Source organism: Mus musculus, chromosome 11 (genome assembly GCF_000001635.26).
Source record: "Mus musculus strain C57BL/6J chromosome 11, GRCm38.p6 C57BL/6J".
Classification (NCBI taxonomy): Eukaryota; Metazoa; Chordata; class Mammalia; order Rodentia; family Muridae; genus Mus; species Mus musculus.
The window spans coordinates 105,383,381-105,407,649 of NC_000077.6; the positions used below are offsets into that span (position 1 = coordinate 105,383,381).

The 24,269-nt window shown below is 47.4% G+C and overlaps 1 protein-coding gene across 6 annotated transcripts in view; it reads right to left on the minus strand.

Annotated features, from left to right (window-relative positions):
- Positions 1–24,269, minus strand: part of Marchf10 (membrane associated ring-CH-type finger 10) — a 96,904-nt gene that overhangs the window by 22,583 nt on the left and 50,052 nt on the right. For 3 of the 6 annotated variants that reach the window (XM_006533905.4, NM_172568.2, XM_006533904.1), the window contains 3 exons: positions 13,569–13,715; positions 6,204–7,551; positions 2,037–2,206 (listed from right to left, as the gene is read on the minus strand). In XM_006533905.4, coding sequence (XP_006533968.1) covers positions 2,037–2,206; positions 6,204–7,551; positions 13,569–13,715 — 1,665 coding nt within the window. Of the gene's footprint in view, positions 1–2,036; positions 2,207–6,203; positions 7,552–13,568; positions 13,716–18,271; positions 18,821–24,269 lie in introns of those variants that run through there. The other 3 variants (XM_030246216.1, XM_030246215.1, NM_001039242.2) reach the window with 2 other exon arrangements.

A 24,269-nucleotide genomic window follows, 5' to 3' on the forward strand; every position in this document is an offset into this window, starting at 1 on the left:
GGTTAAGGGAGAGAGGGCTGAGGGAGAGAGGTTCCCACACAGGCGAGAGTCTGCACAGTGGGCCTTGAGTCCAGGAGATAGTCTATGGTTTTAGAGCTTAATTGTAGAAAGGCAGGGGGAAAGAGAGAAGGTGGAAAGAGAGAGAGAGACCAGCCATGGCCAAGAGGAGAGAAGGGAGGGGGAGAGAGAGAGAGAGAGAGAGAGAGAGAGAGAAGAAAGGCTAGAGAATAAGAGGGAGAGAGAGGGAGAGGAGAGAGAAGAGAAGAAGACAAAGAGAGAGGAGAGAGGAGTGAGAAAGTGAGGAGGGGCCAAACAGGAGTGGGCTGCTTTATCTTACTGTTGCTAGGTAACTGGGGAGGAGTTTAGCCTGAAGGTCAGAAGCTTGGGACATTGCCTACATGACTACTAACCATGCTTCTCTTGTGGGGGCTGATGGGGCTGTAACTTCGACAGGAGCCAGGGTTCCAGGAGACATGAGAGAACTCCTTCCATCCCATGTAGGTGAATTATCACCACTGGGGCCCGGGGTTCAACATCTAGCCTCAACTGGAAACCAGACTGTCTGTTGCCCAATGCCCAACAGGTTTCTACTGTGGATACAAAGAGATAATAAATCATAAGGACTATTACAGGGCAGGGTGGGGAAGTTCATCTCCCTTTCTACATTTTGTTTGCCGGCAATGGGGAAGTCACCAGACAGAACCTCAGGGAGTTTTCCAGGCATATCTCCCAGACATTTGGATGCAGGCTGAGCAAGCCAGTAAGTAACATCCCTCCATGGCCTCTGTATCAGCTCCTGCTTCCTGGCCTGCTTGAGTTCCAGTCCTGACTTCCTTTGGTGATGAACAGCAATGTGGAAGTGTAAGCTGAATAAATCCTTTCCTCCCCAACTTGCTTCTTGGTCATGATGTTTTGTGCAGGAATAGAGACCCTGACTAAAACAGTATGATTACTTCGATGACGTGCTAAAGGCAGACAGCTACATAGGTGGGGGCAGGGTAATGCTCTAGATCTGCTATCCGGCCATAGACAGACATATAAGGATATGAAAGACGAGAGAATCAGTGCCTGGCTGAGGAGTTTCGATCCCAGCGAGGGTGGTCTGAAAGACATAGTGGGGGTTTCCTACTTGACCACCATAATGGAACTCCTGTCAGTTAACCTCTTCCAGCCTCTTCCTCATTCTAAAAGGCAAAGAAACCTACTTTCTGCCAAGAACACTACAGCCAGCCTCCCATGTGTCTGTATTGAGGTTGTCACTTCCTAGGGGACTCGAGAAGAAGCTTCACACCCAGCTATGATATCAGTCTGACAAAACTGTCACGTGTGAAGCTCTTTAATAGAGATCTAGAAAATCGGAGTGACACTCTTCTTACCCATCAGGCAAACAGGCAGAATTGCTTGCACTCTTTTTAGAGAAGGATATGAGAGTGTGTATGCACACATGTGTGTGAGTACCTGCAGGGGCCAGAAGGGGGCAGCAGATCCCCTGGGGCTGGAGTTACAGGTGGTTTTATAAGCTGCCTGATGTGGGTGCTGGGAACTGAACTTGGGTTCTCTGCAATAGTAGCAAGCATTCTTAACCCTGGAGTCATCTCCTCGGCTCCTGGTTATGAGTCTTATGTGACACCCCTCTCCTCACCATGACTGCGGTAGGTGTCTATGTGTCTTTGTGAGAGTCTCTTGTGATGGAGCAGTTCCTAACTGGACAGGGCTGCCGTATGCTTGCTGAGGGTTTGCTGGCAATCCATGTTTTCTTCATTTCTCCTCGGAGGGAAGCTTTGTGCAGGCCTCAAGCAGGAGGCTTGAGGCCTGAGAGTCTCTCAGATTTAAACACGCACACCCACACCCACCCACCCACCCCATTTGTTTACCTTCCCATCACAGCATTTTTAGACAAGAATCCTGGGCTTGGCTGCATTGCTCTGACATTGAGCCTCTGATGAGGCTCCTGGGCCCACACTGTGACATCTCACATTAATTATATGCCGTTCCACGCTCGCCACCACACACTTGCGTCTCTCGTCCCCACCTACCTGATGTTATTTTCACTTTCAGCCACTTTTTCAGGCACTCTTGGTGAACAAACTGTAGACTTCCCACACAGCCGCAAGGCTCCAGGAGGGGGTTGGCTGGGGAACCCCCGGCTATCTGACAGATTCGACACAAGTCTCCCTCCTCCTCTTCCGAGTCCTCCTCCAGGAGACTAAACAGAAAACAAGGCCCTGTGACCAGGAGTCCCCACATTTGTTGTTTCTACAAATACCATTTCCCAGGGTATTCATAGGAGAAGGGAGGGGGAACAATCCCCTTGTCTGCCTGGGCTTCTGGGGCTTGCCCGCCATTCCTTCCGACTCTGTAAGGATTTCTCCAGATGGAGTTATTGATCCTTGCTTTGCACATTCTTATAATAGGCTCCCGTGCAGCCTTGGCTAAGTGTGAGCTCAGTGGGAGGGACCAGCACCTCTAATGAAGAAGTAAGGAGAGAGATGAGGCATGTAACTCAGTGGGTGTTTGCCTGGCTTGTTGAAAGGTCATGGCTTCAATTCCCATCAGTATAAAAGGTGGGAGGGGGGATGAGGGATTAGGCCTATAGCAAAGGCTGAGCCCTTCTCTCTGCCTTTGCCACCTTGAGGAAGCTGGCTATGTAAACTGGTAAACTCACAGGAGGTCATAGTCAGCTCCTGTGTTCAAAGCTGGCCCCTGACACCTTTGATTTATGTTCAGAAATTTGAAAGAGAACAACAACAACAACAACAACAAAAATCCCATATCATTAGTTTCTATGGTGTATAAAAAGAATATAAAAATACTAGAAGAAAATAATTATGAACATTTGAGTGGTCTTTGCATGGCAGCAAATATAAGAGCTGTAAGGAATGATATCCCAGGTTCAGTTGGAGATAACATTAAATTTTCTGTGTGTGTGTGTGTGTGCGCGCATGTGTGTGCATACACACGTGGCGACTAGGTATATATGTGTACACACGTGGTGACTGGGTATATGTGTGTACGCACATGGCGACTAGGGTTGATGTTGAGTGCCTTCCTCCATTCCTCTACCTTTTTATTGTGATTTTTTTCCCCCTGAAACAGGCTCTTTCTGTGTAACTTGGCTGGCCTAGAACTTGCTACATAAACCAGTTGGGTCTCAAACTCACAGAGATTGGCTTACATCGATCTCCTGAATGCCGTGTTGTCCCATCTGTTTCACCTTAGTTTTAAGACAGGGTCTCTTCCTGCGTGTGGAGCTTACCAACTGGCTAGACTGGCTGGCCAGGGACTCCCAGGGAGTGTCTTGTCCTTGCCTAGAGTTTTATGTGGATGCTGGGGATCCAACCTCAGATGCTCGTAAGACCAAGGTAAGCACTGTACATACTCAGACCCTCGTAAGACCAAGGTAAGCACTGCACTGACTAAGCTGTCTCCCCAGCACCTAGAAATTCCTTAAAAAGCAATTTTACAATGAACCTTAAGCATGCCTGTTCCCTATGATCTCAGGTGTGTTTTCCATAAGCTGTCCTAGCTAAAGCAAGTGTGGTTATACTCTGAAAGGAGACTCATCGACAGGCAATGAACATTTAATATAAAACCAGCCATCCTTAAAAAATGGATATAATACTGTAAGATTTAAAACAGCATTAAAAATACAAGGTTTGAAATGAGAGGAATGGAAATATTCACAGTCAAAACTATTTTCTACATAGGAAATCCAAACAATCTACAGACAAAGTACTACATGTACACAATAAGAGAGTTTAACAAAACACAGAGAAAATAAAAATTATAGTCAATTGCATTCCTGTACATGAGCCGCAAAGAGTTAGAATTGAAAAACCATTTCAATAGCAAACAACAGCAAATAAAGAACCTGAGATGAAGCAAAGGGCTTTTGTAAAGAAAATGATAGATGCACATAAAGACACAAGAGCAGAGCAAAGCCATGCAAATCAAGAATCCGGGTTTCCCAGTTGTCAGCACTGCTGGACCAGCACATAGGTTCAATGTAATTCCAATGAAACAGCCCCAGCCAGCAGACTCAGCCCGTGTGTAGTCAAGGACGCTCGAAAGATCGTGGGGAGAAAGGCAGGTGTTAGGATGCTATGACACCAGGTCAGGAAAGGCAAAGGAGGCCCAATGGAGCAGAACAGACTCTGGGGTTGGCCCGCATCTGCAGAGCACAGGATGCATGATGTCGGTGGCTGTGTAGACCAGCAGGGACAATCTCAGGACAACTACTTCACAAGGGGGAAAATCCACACAAGGCCCAACATTTGGGAGGCAGAGGCCTCTATGACTTTGAGATCAGCCAGATCTGCAGAGTGAGTTCCAGGTCAGTCAGGGTTTCTGGCTATGCTATGTCAAAAATAAATAAAACTTTATTTACAAACATTTCCTAAAATGGACATTTTTGAAATGACATTAGGCTTTATTATATACAGAGAGATGGAACACACAGTAAAACAAATACTCAGCGAATGATAGATGCTTAATGCAGAGGCCCAGGTCAAGAAGCACTTGCATTTTACAAGAAATGATTTTGAGCCTAAAGACATCACTTTGGGATGGTTGGAGTCTAGACATCTGATCAGTACGTCTGAAGCTACATTTGGGGGTTGGTGGTGATGGGTTTATATAAGTTCTCTTGGTCTTAGCCATGGATGGTCTTCTTGTAGCTTGTTTAACCATGAAAAGAAAAGACACAAAGAACTAGAAAGCTCTTAGCAGGGTAGGTGTGGAGCCACCTGTGACCCCAGAACTTGAGTCGGGGGTGGGGTGGGGGGGACGGGGAGGGAGGAGCTGTGGCTAGCTAGACTAGCCGAAATTGGAGGGCTGTGGTTCAATGAGAGAACCCACTTCAAGAAACAAAGTGGAGAGTGACTGAAGAATTCACCTGATGTCAAGTTCAGGCCTCTGCATGGTCATGCACACACACACAGCTATGCACATATACATACAGAGGCACAAATGCACACGCATGTGTGCAGCTACACACACACATAAAGAGAAGCAAGCTCTTCTTTCTGAAGGGGATTGTATATGCAATCTGTTTTATTTCTCTCTTCTTTTTCCATTTTCAATTCATTGTGGTGAAATTTTTCTGCTTGCAAATGGACATCAATAGGGTGATTAATGGCCCGGAGGAGCCGTACTGACATGTACAAAGAAGGCTCATGCTCCAAGAATCAATTTCCAGATCCTTAAGCCAAGATTTGGGCACAGTAAACACCCTATCATAAAAGAGATGGTAGAAGGCTGACAGAGTTTAATGAAGGCTTTAAAAAGTATCCAGTTTCATGGCTGTGAAATATCCCTAACTCACCTCAGGAGGAAGGAAAGATCAAAGAAAAGGGCAACTTAAAAAAGGATGGTGTTTTTCTCATGCATGAGCGAGAGGGAGAGAGAGCACACACTTAGCATGGAGGCAGTTGGTTACTCCAGCCCCGCCCTTCAGAGAACTGGGGTAACTATGGTAACTGTTTGGAAGGTTTAAATTCTAGAACTGTTGGTTGGATTTGCAGGAAGTCTCAGGAGAGAGAGCTGTGAACTTCAAGAGCTGAATGGTTCCTTCTCTGGGGAGTTAGCAACCTTTTCAGAAAATAAAATAAAATAAATTCCCAGTTAATTGCTGAGGAGAGGGGAGAGCCCTGTGCTACCAGGCATCCTTGTGTTCCTGGAAATTTGCCTTTTATGTATGTATGTGTGTGTGTGTGTGTGTGTGTGTGTGTATGTATGTATGTATGTATGTATGTATGTATGTAAAAATATTCTTTCCCCCCATGCCTGCCCCTCTGTTTGCTAGTGTAAGTGTGGCGGTCAGAGGGCACTTGAGGAGAGTCCATTCTCTCCCACTGTATGGTTCTTGAGGATGGAACTCATCTCCTAAGACTGGCACCCTTACCCACTGAGCCATGTGGCTGGCCCTTGCCTTTCTGAAGTTTTCAAGGAAAAAGATACTTTGGCAAATATATGGATGAAGCTGAGTGGGACTGCCAAATTCTTCTTTGTATATACACATCTTTTAAGGGTAACGAATTAGGGATGATTTTTCCTAAAATAATCAGTCTCATTAACATGTCAGGGAAGAACATGACTGTGATTTAAAGTTCCCACACTTCTCTAATAAAGGCAATGGTTATCTCAGCACGGGGTGGGGGTGGAGGTGGAATAGGGGGCAGTGTATAGTTACAACAAATCCCTACCTTTCTTGCAATTTCCTGAGCTTCTCAGGATCTGCCTTTATTTCTGTGGCCTTTTCATCCATGACACCAGAGACTCTAACGGTGGTTCCGTTATCATTTTGATTTGCAAAATCAGATACTGCAAAGAAAGTAAAAGGTATATTTTCCTGCAGGGACCCAGGCATGTAGAAATGGCCTTGTAAATGTCGTCTTGTAGGAGAGCTGGGAGAGTCCCCTAAGGCCACACTGCTTTGTGGATTTGGTAGATCTGCCAGTAATGGAGGCTCCTGAATGTGACTCGTTGAAGCCATCTCCTGTGTACCCTGGGCTTCATCACTGCGGCCTTCAGCAGCGGCCAATGGATTTCTATTTCTGATGGGTGAGAGTGGCCGGCGTACATTAAACCTTAGGTTTTCCTCCAAGTCTGAACTTGGGACTAGGATAGATGACATGGACAAGTTTGCCGGGATGTCGTCTATCAGAGCAGAATGGAGCAGTGACCCATGAGCACTGTAAGGTGGATTCATGGATGATCTTGGAGCTGTGGGCCTCCCAGAAAGTAAGCAGTCAAATGAGGTCCTAGAACCACTATAGTAATGTTGCCAGTCTCTCTCGTGATTTTGAACAGCAGACCTGTCTTCCACAGTACCACCGCTGGACACATCGTCAGCACTGACCTGGATAACACCATCAGATTTCGCATCCCCTAGAACAGGGGTCTTCTCATCTTGGTCTCCACTGGGGTTCTCTTTAGCCAACTCACTGGGTAACCTGGTATCTTGGAGCATCCTTTGCCCAGGAGAAGGCTGCTTTGTTGCTGGCTCTGTGGTACTGGTTTTTCTTGGAGATCCAGGGCTGGGCTCACTCCATCTTAGAGAATTTCCTCTGAGATTTTCAGCATTTTCCTCCACATTTCTATTTTGAGCAGTTGATGTCCCGAGAAACCGGCTCCTTTTATAGCTGGGAGGAGAGCGCATCCCAGACAGCAGGAGCTCTTCCTCCATGTGAGTCTCCTCTTCCGTGTCATAGCTCTCTTGTTCATTGTTTAGTGATATTGCAGAATAAAAATCTTCGTCATGGAACCTAAATGGTGTCCTTCTTGGTCCTACCACGGTGGCGGGGAGGAGTGAAGGTCCCAAGGACTCATTCAGCATTTGAGAACCATTCATTGGCTGGAATGTCTGTGAGAGGGCAGTGTGGGGCTCGTTCTGGGGATGAGCACTCAGGTCTCCTTTTTTCTGTTTCTCGCGGGGCTTCCCAGCCGTTCTCATGAGTTGTGAAGATGGGGCTAACTTTCTTCTCTCTCGAGCTGGCTTCTTTAGCTTAGTCTCATTTGCACACAGCAGGCTTTCTTGTTGGACAACTGGGTCTGTGTTAAGAGAAGATAAATTCTGTTAAAAGCACCAATGGGAGAGAGCACCTCTCTGCCAAGCATGATAGTGTACTAAAGGCAACAACAACAACAAAAAAGCCCTGGAGAAAGAAGAAAATTCACACAGGCCTAGTGCAGGAGGTACCAGAAGCATGGGAAAGAAACCTCAAGGTGGGTTTCTCTTTCCTGCCTCTGGATTCTCCTTTGTGAGGTTCACACTCACACCTGTGTCCCTCACACCTGTGAGTCTTCATGTGTGTGGGTTCTCATCTGTGGCCCTCACACTGGTTCTGGAGAAGGGGTAACCGTGAATTCACAGATTCTTTCTGCAGGATCCAGCTGTAGACCAGCTCAGCCAAGGATGGCTAAACCTCTGTGTTCAGCAGCACGCAAAGGCAGCAGTGTGGGAGTGACAATACAAAATCAACTGGTCCTTTCTCATCCAAATCCATCCCAGATGTATTGATGACATCCCTACTTTACTACTGTTTTTCAAAAACTTGACAAAAGTACAATTTTGTTTTGATAGACTGGAAAGAAGGTTCTAGAAGCTAGTGCCCAGGTACACGATGATTGTGTTGAAGTTAGCTACTTAGTGTAAATAAAAAATAAAAAAGTTATAAAATCTCACATGAAAGTATCATCTCTTCTTTGCCATTTGCCTCTAGAAAATGAATCCCATCTGGCTGCCTCAGAAAGTCCACCTCGGGATTCTAAGGTGGAGGAGATGCAGAGAGCCTTCTGGTCAAGTGTCCAGTGAGCCAGAGTTGCTATCAGTGAAATTGTTTATTCAAAACTTAACTTTGTAGGGCTCTGGGGATGGCTCAGTCGGTAGAGTGCTTGCCTGAGGCCTGAGTTGGATCACAAGAACTCATGTGTGTGTGTGGGGGGGGGGGGGGGGGCACACACACTAATCCCAGACCTGGGGAGGAGCAAACAGGAGGATCCTTGGGACTCATTGGCCAGCCAGTCTAGCCTAACTGGTAAGCTTCAGGCCTCTGGGAGACCCTGTGTCTCAAGGGAGGTGGGTGATGTTCCTGACAGTGGCACCCAACCTTATCCTCTGGCCTACACATACACGCATACACACACACACACACACACACACACACACACACACACCCTCCCTCCCCTACATGCTCCTGCATACAAGCAAACACATATACATTAAAAAAACTTTGCGATGTACACATAATAAACACTTATCAAGTAGTTAACACTGCTCAGCTAAACCACCCCAGCCAGTAGTTGGCCCAGGGAAGCCTGGCAGCCCCGTGAGCTGTATGATGCTGTACTCACACCTTCTCATGGAAGGTGTGGAGAGTAAGGGAAGCTCACATGGCTTGCCCAAGGTCAGAGTCCTAGTAAGTGAAGTGAGTCAGTAGTGAGCCTTGGAGCCAGGCCTGCTAGGGCTTTTGTTCCTTGCCACTGCTCTGGTCAATGCCTTAAAAACTTCCACAGGCTTTGCAATTTTCTCACCAAAACGAGGACCATTGAGATCTATTGGGATGCGTGCATGTGGTAAGGGCTTTCACCCCATGAGGGTAGAAAATTGAAAGTGCTTCTGTGGTCCCCCTTCTTCTTATTCCCTACCGACATGGCCAACCCCCTCTGTGTCCCTCCCTGCTCTTCTGCAGATCTGATGAAGCTCTGTTGTCCTTATCACTTGGTTTGCCTGTTGAGTGGACAGGACGCCATGGACCCCAGAGGTTCTTGATAACAGCTCTGCTGGAGAGATGCAAATCCACTGAGCAGCGGGGCTCAGCTGGGGCCAAGTCAATACTGCCTTTAATTGAGGTGCCTTGCAGGAGATCTGCAGCTCAACTCTCTAACGTTCTAATAGTCTCTAAGCTTCCTTTATTGTTAGCTGCATGGGACACTCAGCAGCACAGTGCGAATCCTTACTTATCAGCCCTTCCAGAAATCAGTTAAACTGTCCTACTGGGCCCCTCATGGGGTTTATAAACCCCAAAAGAGATGTGTCAACAATTCAAGGACACTTTGAGCATTCTGTCTGAACCAGAGTGGAGCTTGGATGTCCCAACCAGCTGGGCACTGAGCTGATCCATGTTTGGGGAATTAGTGCTCTGTGATACGATGTGTGTGTGTGTGTGTGTGTGTGTGTGTGTGTGTGTGTTTTGTTTGCTTGTGTCCCTTTCCCACACTTTATTGGGATTGAACTCAGGTCCTCACACTTTCCAACTAGCCCCCATCCCCTTAATTTTTAAAGATGAGATGTGACATGAAGTCAAAGTATAGAATCTTTTTGGATCATTTCCCAATTTGAATTTGAAAAGGACCTCCAAAATGAGTAAACAGTGCTGAGCCTGAGTCTTCTCTCCTCTCTGAACACACACATCCATAAGATGGCTGGCAGGAGCTACCCTGGAGCAAATAGCTCAGACTTCTGTTGAGGGGGATGAGAGACTTGGCTTCTGAAATACAGGAGAGGATGCTGGGAACTCACAGGAACCCTGAGGTCATTTCTCAGAAGCTCCGGAGCTGTCATGGCTGACTTGGCCTCTTGGGTAGAAGCCTCAGCTGGATGCCATGCTCCTGAGGCTGCCTCAGACACAGGGCACCACTATTCCTGGTCGTCTTTAAAATTCAATCAGAGCTGCGTGTAATCCTGTGTGTGTGTGTGTGATGGGCTGAGAATAAATACTCAGTTGGTATGCCAGGGATGTGCTATTCAGAGTCCTGCCTTGTAGCTCTGAGGCCTTGCCTTGGCCCCAGCTGTGGATTGAGTGCCTGCTGTCTCCAGGAGGTCCAGGCTTACTGAGGCGAGATTGGAAGAAGTATCATCTGGCTTTAGGACTCTGCCTTTGGTCTTGGGCTTCCTCATGAACTTCACCAGCACTGCCCTGGATTCTAACAATATCCTCCTACCCCCCTTTTGGTTATAAATGTGGTCCCATGACCCTTAGAGAAAACACGGGAACTGTAGAAGATGAAATGTTCTCAGGCTCCTATAACCAAAAGCTCAGCTGGACATCGCTCAGGTGCTGGACTTCAAGGGTGAGTTGAAAACTCAGAATTCCCAGGTGATCTTCACCCTGAAATAGTGCCGTGGCTCAGTTTGGAGGTTGAGTAAAGTACCTCAGGCCTCAAACCCACTCTGTATTTCTCTTCCCATTCCTCCTGCTCCCTGAGGACGTGAGCCCTCATCTAGAGGCATTGTTGAAAAAAAAAAAAAACAACAAAAACAACAAAACAAAGGTGGTTTACTGCTGTGCATACAAATAGACACTCTACTTTCTTCCCTTAAATATTTCTTTGCTGTTACTTTTTAAGAATCCTGTCATAAATGTAGTTTAAGGGTAGACTGTATGAATATGTCACAAAGTCTTCAACTTTTCTTTTACTGCTATGTATGTGTATATGCCTGTGTTGTGTGTGTGTATTTGTACCTGTGTCTATATCATCTATTGTGTGTGTGTATCTGTATCTATATCATCTATCTATGTGTATATTTGTACCTGTATCTATCTATCTTGTGTGTGTGTGTGTTTGTGTGTATATCTGTGTCTATACCATCTACCTGGGGGTGGGGGATGGGGAGGCTGCAGAGGGTGGAGGTGCATGAGTGTGCATGTGTATGGGGAAGCCAGAAGTTGATGTCCGGTGTCTCCCTCATTTGTTCTCAATCTTAGGTTTTAAAACCAGGCCTGTGGTGGTTTGAATGAAAATGGCCCCTATCAGGGTTGGAGAAATAGCTCAGCGGTTAAGAGCACTGACTGCTCTTCCAAAGGTTCTGAGTTCAGTTCCCAGCAACCACATGGTGGTTAACAGTCATCTGTAATAAGATTTGCTGACCTCTTCTGGTGTGCCTGAAGACAGCTACAATGTACTCACATAAATAAGTAAATAAATCGAGAGAGAGAGAGAGAGAGAGAGAGAGAGAGAGAGAGAATATGACTCCATGGGTTCACATATTTGAATGTTTGGTTCTCAGTTGGTGGACAGTTTAGGAAGGATTAGGAGGTGTGGCCTTGCTGGAGAGGTGTGTCACTATGGGTGGGCTTTGATGTTTTAAAAGCCCACTCCAAGCCCAGTGTCACTCTCTTGCTGCTGACTGCTTATGTATCAGAATGTAAGCTCTTAGCTACTGCTTCAATGCCATGCCTGCCTGCCTGCTGCCATGCTCCCCAGCCATGCTGCTCTGAAACTGTAAGCAAGCCCCCAATTACGCGCTTTCTTTAATCCACTGAGCCATCCCTTCAGTCCCTAAATGCTTTCTTTTGTAAGTTGCTGTGGTCAGCATGTCTTCACTGATTCTGCTAGAGTAGGTAACCAGCACACTCCAGGGCCCTGTCTATAGCTTTCTCACCAGCACTGAGATCACAGGTGCCATCACACCTAGGTTTTTATGTGGGTTCTGAGGGATAGAACTTAGGTCTTTCTGAGCCAGCTTCTCAGTCCTCTGTGTGTGTGTGTGTGTGTGTGTGTGTGTGTGTGTGTGTGTGTGTGTGTGTGTTTCGAGGCTTTTGTACCACAGACCACACTGTGGTGTTAGCCTTGCTCACTTTGACAATGTGAGAATGGATTGATAAGACTGGAATTGCCAGGTTGGAAGGTACGAACCACCCAGAGGCTTTCGACACATGTTGCCAAACTCCTTTGCAGACAGTTTGCACCACATTGCCCTTCCAGGTGGGACAGGAAGGCATCTCTGTCATAGCAGGATCACCAGCCACCTGTGTCACCAACATCTGGCACAATATCCGGAGCTTCTGGATATTATCTTGGTCACATTTGTCCCAAATCTCCCCAGGATGATTCAAGTTACTGGCTCATACTCCAGAAAAGGGACTAAGGGCACACTATAATTGGGGGATGATGAGGAGCCCCACTATAACGGCTGGAACAAATCCCCGGTAGACCCTGGCATAAAGGAAGACATGTCCTGGGTACTGACAGGGGCTTATATAAGCTTTGTGTTTCATGCATGGAGAACCTCGAGCTTCAAATCATATCTTCGCATTCGTTGGCGGCCATTGTGGAGAGACTGTAGGCAGACTGTGTGTTCAGCGCTGCTCTATGTTTTATGTCACTTAGTCATCGTGATAATGCAGCAAAGCATGATCCTTCACCTTTATTTTAAGGTGAGAGAGCTGGAGTTTTGGAGGGACCGTGTGACACCCAGGACCCCACTGCTCGGAGGAAGAGGAAACTAGAGTTTTAGAATTGCAGGCTGCTCTAAGACTTGTGCCCTCCCCTCCTGGAGACACTCTGCCCCTAGGCCCCTGAGGCAAGGCCACCATCACTGGCTCATGGGTGCTTGAGTTGCCTCCAGTTCCAAGCCATTCAAGCATCCCCAATTCTTCTCTATGTGTCCAGCACCATGTCTAAATGGATCTCACTTAAGCTGTCTTCCGTTGATAATAAGGGATGGTACCCATGGTTCCTCTCATGGAAGGCTGGCTGTGTCATGCCATGTTCTTGGAGTCCAAAGGAGACACCACTTCAGGAGAGGGTGGCAGGGTAAGCTGGCGGCATGGCGTGGACCTTTAGATGCCAGCTCAGGTCTGAAACTCAGAGAGGAAGGCTCCACTAAGCCACGCCTTTGAAATAAAGCCGGCTTTCCCTTTGAAGCCATTCCGTATACATTAAAAGATCTTGCTGGTGTGGTTGCCCTCCATCTCAAGTGAAGAGCTCCCGAGGGAGGTGAGCTGTCTGCCACCCATGGCCATCAATCCTCCTTTCCTGATGGGTGTGTGGGCACTACAGCCTGGGGGGACCTCCCCAGAACTGCAGGTTGCATCTCTGCCTGAGTCCACTCAAAGTCCATTCTCTGGGTGTAATGGGAGAGAGAGAGAAAAAAAAAACGATCAACTCCACCCACTCTCTTGGAGGCTGCTATCAAATAGTTTTCTTTTGAACCTTTCAAATATTTCGCTTAAAGGTAATTCTCCAGCTCATAAAAGCAAAGATGGCTGAAAGTCACCATCTCCATAAGGTACCAGCACACGTCAGTCCTCCCTGAGGACCACGGTGGCAGCCACAGTCCTTACCTGCTCCCAGGAGTCCTGATGCCTTTGTCGACAGCTGTGGTTTCTGCCTGCTTCTCTCCGCAGATGCTCTTGGGCTGTGCATCTCTGGGCTGACTGTCAATCTCCCCAGGTTTGGTCTCCTCTTCCTTGATAAAATCTTTGGTGCCACTGAAAGGTGCAAAAGCTTTTCAATAACTTTTTCTTTCTTTCTTTTTCTTTTTTAACAGACAAACACTTTCTGTATCAAAAAAAAAAAAAGTCATCAAAGAAAGTAGACGGCGGTGGGGGTTTGGTTGGGTGGAGAGTTAAGAGCATTGAGCCAAAAAGGCAGAGGAGAGAAGGGCTTGAAATCTAGCTTGGCCCCCTCTGCAGCTATGAAAGCCCAGGTACATCTCTCTGAGCTTCAGCTCCCCCACCAGAAATACGAAAATCCCATGGCTGCTTTTGCAAGGCTTCAAAGACTCCATGATTCCTGCAGGAAGGGGTACATGGAATTTTTCCTTTCTTTTATCATTTAAAGAAAAAAAACCAAGATGTGTAAGTATAGGTCTTTGTGGGGCCCAAGGAGGCCAGAAGAAGGTATTAGATGCCCTGGCACTGGGGTTACAGGTTGTGAGCCACTTGATGTGGGTACAGAGAACTGAACTTGTGTCCTCTGGGAAATCACCAAGTGCTCTTAACAGCCAAGCCATCTCTCCAGCTCCTCTTCCCTTTTACTATAAAGATTCTATCTCCCTACCCATGGATGCTGATGCTGTTAAGAAGGGGCTTGGTGCACAATGGTTATTAGCCCCCCCCCCCCCCCAATTCTCACTAGGGCTGCTGGTAGCAGTGTATCTCTGTCCCTTGCCATATGTTAGCACCAAACATGCCCTATGCAAAGGTTCCAAGCACCCGGGAACCTCTGTCCTTCTGCATGCCCACCCACCTCCGTGGAAGACAGTGACCACTGTGGACCGAGTTCCCAGGGGACGCTTTCTTGTAATTCTCATTTGTAACCAGGTTTCTGGTTGGCGTGGATGGTTGCAAGTTGCTTCCCGTGTATTCAGCATCGGTGCATGTGAGTTGGGGGAGGGTCTCTTATTTTGGGTTCACAAGGCAGTTAAACCATCAACATCTGCACTCCATCCCCCAAGAGAATTTTCCTGGCTCATCCCTGTTTGAAAGACTCAGATATTTCACAAATAGATGTAGCCAGGAGTTAGCAAAGGGGTGAGGCTGGGATGGACCCTTGACTGGTGTGCAAGAGCCCAGGCTTTCCTGGCACGTGAAGACAACTAGATTTACGTTCCTGACTGTAGTCTGTGGTTGTGGGAATAGTTTCCACTCAGACTCAGGAAGGCATGAACGTTCTTGGCGTCCCATGAAACCCAGTTTAATCCAACGATCAGGCCAACTTATTTCTCACCAGCCCCAGTGTGTTCTGTGCTTCACAACAGAGGACGGCACCCCTGAGGGAACTCTCTGGAAGGAGAGAGATGGTGGCAGTACTGGGCAGACTTAGGGCAAATAGATGCTGCTGTTCGTAGCCGGAGATGGGGGCAGGAGAGAAGACACTTTCCAGAAAGGAGACTGTGTCCCTCAGAGAGCATGGAGTGTGATGAGATGTGATTTCTCCGAGGGGGGACATGGGAAAGGATGACAGGAGAGAGGGTCGGCAGCCTGTGGCAGTGTCTCAGCAGCCAGAGTTGTGTTGGTTGAAGCTAGAAGCTTCTCCCTCACCAGAGGCCTTGTCCTTCCAAGCTCTTAGAGAGCAAAATCTGCTTCACACCTCTCAGCCAAAAGAGGCAGAGTTGGGGCATTCTTTTTAAAAGTTTATTTAGAACTGTATTTATTGTCATGTGTGTGTGTGTGTGTGTGTGTGTGTGTGTGTGACACGTGTGTGGAGCTGGCACGTGGATCAGAGGACAACTTCATGCAGTCGCTCTCCCCTTGCCCCTTTACCTGGGTTCTGGGCATTGAACTCAAATTGTCAGGCTTGCACGGCAAGTGTCTGTCCACTGAGCCCTCTCGATGGGCCAGACACTGGCTGTACTCTTACACACCGAGAGAGAGCCAGAACTGAAAGAAGGGGCAGGCCTGGGGCTCAGGCCAAGTGAGCAAGTTAGGACCTGGCTCAAAGGTCCTGGAGAGATGTCATTGTCATCTTGGCAGAAGAGTCAGCCATCTTCTCCATTCTGGGAGGTAAAGTGTCTCACAGCCCTGACACCCACTCTTGCTCTATCAACGTCGATATGGGGAGAGACCCTTCCTTCCACCCCAGCCAGCACCACCCAAGAACCTTCCAGGTCTGGTTTTATGTCCACTAAATGCTTTGACTCCACCTTTCCAGTGCCTTTATTCCTGGTTTTTAATCAACTCTAATATTTAAATATTGGAAACCTTGTTAATTTTTTTCTCTTTCAGTAGACTGTAAATTCCTTAAGGAAGCTGGTCTCTTAGCTGTCTGCATGCTGTACGCCATGGTCCAGGAGTAATGATAATTGCCTAGAATGATTGACAGGGCTTAAGAAGATGCCTTCAGTTCAAACTATGGGGAACTTTAAAATTAGAATTAATTTTTAAATTAAAATGCTCATTTGACCTAAAAAGTTACTTTTGACGTTCAGAAAGCTGCTTCCTTTACTCAAAGCACTGGACCTCTTAACTGATTTCCCAAACATTACTGTGGTTTTTATTGACTTCTCCACAGACTAAAGCAATGATGCTGAACATTTGGGGCAGGAGAGGTTGCTCAGTGGTTAGTGATACTAACTGCTTCTGCAGAGGACCCGGGATCTGGTTCCCAGCACCCACATTAGTAACCTCACAACAATGCTTAACTCCAGCTTCAGGGAATTGACACCCTCTTATGGCTTTTGTGGACATCTGCATGCACACAGTGTGCATAAACTCTGACACACACATGTGCCCACCCCCCTCCCCAACACTGAACACCTAGACATTGTCTTGCCAGGTCTACTGGTGAAAAAACCCCACCACTGTTAACAGAGCCAGAATCCTGCTCCCCGTCCTTTGGCAGTCTGAACCTTATTTTCTGCAGCTGTGAAATGGGACTGTTCACATCTTGTTAGACTATAGTAATATTTAGCAATAATATACACACATGGTCTGATTTGGTATCTGGTGCCTATTAGCTATTAAAACTGACAGATGCTTCATTTGTAAAGCATGGAGTACCACTAATAGTGGTAAACTGGAAGTCATTTTCACTGTTGCGGAGCTTTCTCGGGTTAATAATTTATGTAGAAGCTCTTGTTCCTAGGTAGCTCTTGTTGATTTTCTCCCACAAGCTTTCTTGTAAAAAAAAAATCCAAAAGGCAAATAGCAAGTTCTTTTATTATAATTTGTTCAACAAATAGCTCTACAGCTCCATGTCTTGGTTCTATGGTAATTGGAGGGTTCACCAGGATGAGTGAGACGTCTTGGCCATGACCTTCATGGCTATGATCTAATATGGCTGCACCTTTGCCTTGCAAGCACCCTTGAGATTTCTGAAGAAAGCAAACAGGAAAGAAAACAGGAGATGTTTTCCTAGCCTATGGACTTAGTCACAAAGGTGGCCTTAATAACATACTTCATGAACACAGACTTGAGAGTTCCGGATGTCGTGCAGATCAGGTTTTTAATCCCTTCATCTATGTGAGCAGGCTGTTGGGGCCTTTCTAGGATGGGACCCTATCATGGCATGGTGCAAATATTAGTCACGAAGGAAACCTGAATAGCTCAACTAGACAGCTCAACTGAGAGACATGCCTTCTACCTAATGGCAAAGAAGATCATTCTCTTTGCCAGGAAATTCTGTTATCTCATCCAGTGGATTTAAGGAAGCGTGTATTTTGTTCTGAACAATACACAGCCCATGACTTCTTCCAGGACCAAACATCCATGAACCTGGGAACCATAAAAGGTATCTATCTGCCCTGGGTTCTGTTGATACTGCCAGGGAGTTGTCATTGGTAGTTCATAATATGATCAGGAAAGGGAGAAGAGTAGAAGTCTCATATTCATACAACTGAGAATCAAGTCCACGCACCTGTGAACTGCCCAGCTCCTCATGTCACCTGCTCAACACTGACCCGATGCTTGGCAGGCACAATGCAAAAACAGCAGGAGAGAGGAAAATGGACTCCTGAATCTCTGTCTCTCCCAGGACCACCTTCACTGCTGTCCCGAGTGCCCAAGAGGGGCTGAGACTCCGCTGCTCGATGCCTCTTTGGAACTTATTTGCTCCCTTTGGATCACGGGAAGAATTACAGCTTTGCGGCAAGAGCCGATGTTGCCTGGGTTTAATAGGCAGCTTTCTGTACAGCACAAATAATAGGTCGTGTCTATTTGCCTATTTGAGTGTGCTAGAAGTGTATGTTGTCTCACATACCCAGAGGAGATCTTAATTAAAGCCTAATTATGTGCCATAAATATGTTTTATTTTGGAACTCAGGAGGTGGGAATTTTCGATTTTAGGAAATGCAAAGCCTAATAAGAAGGCTGGGAAGGGAACCATAAATACCCACTGCGCCCTTTAATTTGTCCCTCCTCAGCGTGGTCCTGGCTAGATTTTTCAGTTTCAGAGCTGTGCTTTCAGAACCACTGGCCTGGCGTCATGCTCCTGGGGTAGGGTACCCTTGGCCAAGGGTATCATCAGACCCAGAAGAGTCTGTTGGTTTGTGATGGTGATATTCCAACGAGTGTCCGACACAAGAGTTCAGAAATCAAGAGGCATCTCCAGAGATGATGGGATTTTATTGGTCATTCACTCCTTTTTTTTTTCCACTAGTAGACGCCCATATCAAGGGAAGTGTCAGTGCGCTGTCTCCTCTTCCTGTCCCCCTGCACACCACACCCCATTGGTGTTGCTCTGGCCTGCTCCTGTCCACCTGCCTTCTGCTGTCCCCCACTCTCTGACTCTTTTGTGCTGTGTGCCTCGCTAGGGGTGACTTACCATATGAGGTAAATTTTACTGGGCCTTCTGGGGCCTGGTAGACACAGCACAGGGGTCTCGGCTGGAGTCGGTTGGGAGACAGGGAAGTAGCAGAGAGATGCTGGAGACCCCAGCAAGGGGCTCAGGGGGCTTGAGGGCGGGGTGGAGAAGGTGGGAAAGATGGCGGGAGGGAGGGAAGTGGAAGGGCTCTGGGCCCCCTGGGCAGCTGGTGGAACTAAGGGCAGAAGGAGGCAGCAGTAATTGGTATTGGGCTGCTGGGTTGGGGAGAAAGCAAAGACGGAGCAGTAAGGGGAATATTCAACACAGAACAGGGGCTGCTCGCTGCTGTCACCTGCACGAAAGAAAGAAAGCAGTCAGGAAGCAGCATTCACGGGAAGAGGACATTTCAAAAAGTCTGTGGACGAATAAAAACTCCAAAAAAAGATGGGGGGGGGGGGTTGGTAGGTCTTTTGGGGTGGGCGCGCTGTGTCTGGTGTCATAGGTGTAAGGAGACCTGGCTCCTGCCCAGGAGGCATCTTGCTCAGGTCTGAGTCATACAAGAAGTGAGCCCTTCAACGTGGCGTCACCTTCCAACCATTTCCAGGCAATAGTTTCCTGCAGCCCTGGCAGATGTAGGGAAGTGATTCCCAGACAAGCTCCTGAGAGTGAGCGAGCGTCCTGAGGCAACCGCCTGGAAGCTTCTGCCGGTTCTCAGCTCCCACCGCCAGCCAAATGAGCTGTTCTGGCAGCAACAGATGGTGGCCCGCAGGGTCTCCCTTCCAGCAAGCGCTCTCCCCTAGTTCTCCAGCTGCACCCTCCCACCCCTCCCCTGGCCTTTGGTCATACCCTAACCTGGCTCTTCTGCTGCAGAAAGGAGAGAGAGAGAGAGAGAGAGAGAGAGAGAGAGAGAGAGAGAGAGAGAGAGAGAGAGAGAGAGAGAGATAGAGATCCTGGTGGGTTCGTGGGGACAGAGAAGAACCAAAAGATTGGGGGGGGGGTAGGCAGGTGGACCAGAGAGGAATCCAGGGGAAATTAATGACTGCTCACTAACCTCACTTTCTAACTGCCAGCCTCGATGGAGGCAGTGTGTGCCTGATGGCAGCAGGATTCCGACTGACTGCCTCATGCCTGCTACCAGCCAGCTAGGTCACCTTGAATCAGCGACTTATAGTCTCAGAACCTGTTTGTTCATCTGTAGTATGAGGCAGGTGATGTCTGCTGTCTGTAGCCTTGTTCCCCTCTGAGCTCTGAGCTACACAACTAACTCACCAAGTTCTCCCAGGCTTACATCCTTAAACATTGCAATCCCTCTGTCCTAGTTTCATTTCTGCTGCTATGATAAAATACCCTGAAACAATGTAGTGCGAAAAGGGTTCATTTTAGCCCACACATCCAGGTTACAGTCCATAACCGCAGGGAAGCGACCAGGCAGGAGCTCCAGGCAGACGACCTCGTCATCCATAGTCGAGGGCAGAGAGGAATGAATGGACACATGCTCACTTGGATGCTGACTTATGCTTAGCTCAGCCTCACTCTTACACAGTTCAGGACCCAGTGCCTAGGGAATGGTGCCTCTCATAGGGGGCTGAGTCTTTCCACATCAAGACAGTTCCCCGCAGACACACCTACAGGTCAACCTGACTCAGACAACTCTCACTGAGACCAAGGTGGCAGCCAGTTCATGTCTTCTCTGTTTTCTTGGTGTTTGTTCCAGGTAAAGCAGTTCTCATTCCTCCCTGGACCCACAGACCCTTGGAATGGTCCCTGGTTGCATCTGGCTTCCCTTGGTTGCCTGACCAGTCTCTTCTTCATATTGTAGCTATTATCAGTGTGAAACTTAGCAGCCTGGCTGTATTCCTAAACATGCTGGGTAAATGGATGACCTCACTGACAAACCAATACACTTAAAAGCTTTTTATAACCAAGTCACAATGCCTCTCACATCTAAAGTGAAAGTTTCTTTGGCCACGCACTGTCCTCACAGAGCTACGAGGCCTAGAAACACACACTACACTGGGAGTAGGCTTCATAGGATGGGTGTTACTGGGGACCAATGTTTCCCTGAGGTATAGCCAATACCCAGCAACTTAACCCTACTGTCTCCCTGGTAGAGTAGGCCACACCTCAGCTCCATCACTGAGTTCAGGGAGGTTGCTAACTTAACAGTCATAGGGCGCTCAAGTAGAGCTGGCATTCTGAACCCCGAGGGCAAGTAATCAGCAGCAATGGGCTGAGATTTAGGGCATGCTTTATAATCCAGGAGGATTCGCTTATGTTGGTTTTGTTGTTGTTGTTGTTTGTTTGTTTGGTTGGTTTTTTTTTGTTGTTTATTTTTTTTCTGGCTTGGGCAGACAGCTTGGAAAGTTGTTGGGCATCAGCTGGACTTGCCGAGAAACCCATTAACGTTGGCCTTTCTGAGAAAATCTTCAATAGCATTTACTTGCGAGGCAAATTATGAAGATTTAGGATTTGCCCTGAGATTTCCACACCGCTCTTTAAATAAACATTCCTAATCCAAAACCAACCACATCTATTTTAGACTTTTATCTTTTGAAACCCAAATTCACTGCTTTCCTGAGTTTTACAAGAACAGGTCTCCAAGATAAGGCACGGTAAGACGAGCTAGGCCTGGCCCCTCCTGCCTCTCTGAATCCGGTACTGACGACACATTGAACTGAATGATAAGTGAGGGGCATTTCCGGATGCTTGGCTTTGCTCTAAAGGGCACGGTTTTGGAAGCAGGCTCCCAGGACTGGGAACATAACCAGAGGGTATGAGCCTTCAGCTCAGGCTCCAGGTTAACAGGGAGCAGGGGCAGGTTCAGTGGCTGCCTGCAGGCCTGACCCTGGGGTAGAGAGAGCTGCAGGGCAGCAGAGCAGGGGCAGGTTCAGTGGCTGCCTGCAGGCCTGACCCTGGGGTAGAGAGAGCTGCAGGGCAGCAGGTGCCAGAACCCCCTCATCACAATGACCTCTGGGTGCCTTTCTGTCCTGGGAAGGAGACACAGCTCTTTTCCAAGCCAGGCTGGGACTGAGAAAGGTCTTGGGAGCCCCGCAGTTTCCATTGGGCCCCGTGCTGTCCCTGGGTTCCTGGGGTCTGCTGAGTGCTCTAGGTCCCACAGAGTTCTGAGCTCGTGTGCAACCCTGCCAGGCTCATTTTCTATTCTACACCAGGGTTCACCTTGAAGGAGAACTGTTGGATCCAATCCATGTCAGACCCTGCTGTGCCTTGACACCCTGCCTAAACTTTCCATGTCTTGTTGGAGACAATGGTTGTCCCAGGCTTGGGGAATGAAGTCTGATTATCTATTTTCTCCTATTTGATGTTTTGCTGTGGAAGTTCAGAATGTAGTAAAAGTGTATGTGAGGGATTACTTTTTTTTTCTTTGAGATTTATTCTATTTTATTGTGTATGAGCCATCTTCATGTGCACATGTGCACCAATGCATATGCATGCCTGATGCCCAGAGGGGTCAGAGGGGGGGTGCTAGCGCCCCCTGGAATTGAAGTTATAGATGACCATGAGCCACCACTTAGGCGCTGGCTATCAAACCCAGGTCCTCTGCAAGAGTAACAAGGGCTTCTAAACACTGGGCGAACTCTCCAGCCCCTTATGAGGGAGTTCTAAAGATACACCTTCAATTTTTATGAAGATAATAAATCCACCGGGGAGAGGAAAGAGCAAATGTTAGGCACGGGATCAGAAGTTTTCGGGTCAGCGCTCCTTACCATAGACTTTCCTGTGCTAGTTAACGTAATGCCACACTCTACTGAGAGGTCAGCATTGCTTAACAGCAGAGTGTGTATTTATCACTGAGCCTTTACGTTTTACCCAGCACAACGATTCTGTTATTACCCCCTCGTCCCTCCATTTTACAGATGACAAAGCTGAGGAACAGAGAAGCTCCTTGCCAAAAGATCTATAATGAATAAGAAGTGAGGGCCTGGGTGAGAGTCCAGGCATGTGGTCTCCTAAGCACTGTCCCATGAGCAGCTTATATGTCCCACTATCCCGAGAGGGAGGGCCGAAGCGGAGCACTCGGGTGCAGCTGTGTGGGACACACGACTTCCTTTGGACAGCCTGCAGGGAACAGTGAGAACATGGGGTCTTTTCTGTGAGACATCTATTTGGAGAAGGCACAGCCTGGGCTTAGGCTATCAGCCGCCATGTCTGGGTTGCTAATACAGCTCATGAACTTCTAGGATGGAGATACAGGTTGGTATCATGCCGAGGTATGGAAAAGCAAGCCAAATTCTCCAGCTACATTTTACATTTGGGAAAGCCTGGCATAATACAGCACAAAAGGAGGGTTAACCTGGAAGGCAAACGTCACAAAAGGGGTTTCTCTGTGTCCTGGGCCTTTATCTTGCTTAAATCTGATGTGGAAATTAGCTTTGATGACGTCATGCCAACTTTGGCTCACCCCTAAATTCTCTAGAAGTGTGAAGCAGGAAACTGGATTCAGCTGGTGAACTAGATCAGCATCCAGATAATCCAGGAACCAAATCCTCTTTTCTGTCATAGCAGGTATTTATCTGAATTAATCCATGCACTGTCGCTAGCCCCCAGTTCCCAATTTTTCCTCAACAGACTCAGGTTAAAACTTTAAGCTTTCACTTTGTGATGCTAATTAGAAATCGGAAGAGCCACTGGAAAGAGAGGCCCATTGGACTTGCAAACTTTATATGCCCCAGTACAGGGGAATACCAGGGCCAAAAAGGGGGAGTGGGTGGGCAGGGGAGTGGGGGTGGGTGGATATGGGGGACTTTTGGTATAGCATTGGAAATGTAAATGAGTTAAATACCTAATAAAAAATGGAAAAAAAAAAAAAAGAAATGGAAATTAGAAAAAAAAAATATTTGGATGCCAGCAAAAAAAAAAAAAAAAAAAAAAAAAAAAAAAAAAAAGAAATCGGAAGAGCCAACACTCATTAAACCAGTGGTTCCACCCACCAGTGACCTGTTCTTGCCTAACTTTCCCTCTTTCCTCGTCCTCTTCTTGTTGAGACAAGGTCTTACTATGTGACCCAGGCTGGCCTTGAGTTTGCGATCCAACTTGGGACCCAGTCTTAGCCTCTTTCTCTCTTGTCCTTTTAATCTGAGGCCCTGTGCATGGTAGTTAACACTCTGGGCTATGGGTGGGATTGGCAGGCAGGGGTTTGATTGGGGTGGGGGAAGGGGCTACATCTCAGATTGCTGTACCCTCTCACTCAGTCTCCATGGCATTGATATTAACCTCCAAATCCCTGTGCTGGCTGGGCAGCCAGCCCCCCCCCCCCCAGCCTGCTTATAGCTCTATAGGTCTTGAGTTCTGCCTAGAACATAACAGAAAGATAAAGATGGTAGCTTGAAAACACATTTGCTATGTCAGATCTGCTGTTTGGTGAAAAAAGATCTCCTTTCATCAACTTGGATTTCTTGCCTAAACCCTGGCGGGTTTTAGCCTGATCATTCTTCAAAGTTTGATGTTTTATAGAATGGAATGTGAATTAACTCCCTGTCTGTCAGTATTGTGAGTTCCACACAGAGCTTGCTCAGTCTGAAAAACATCTGTATTATTAATCAGACAACCCAAATCACAGAGTGGACCTCAAAGGTTCATTTTAATGACTTTTATCCACAGATGACAAAACAGACAGCTACCAGGGTTTTAGTGAGAAGGCTAACTATATGGAGTTGCATGATTTGAACTCACCCTCAGAGTATAGCGGTTAAAACCCAACCTCAAGTCAATATAGTATTTGCAGAGTGAACTCACCTGCGCTCTACTCTAGCCTTAAGATAGTTGAATTAAAACCCTAATTT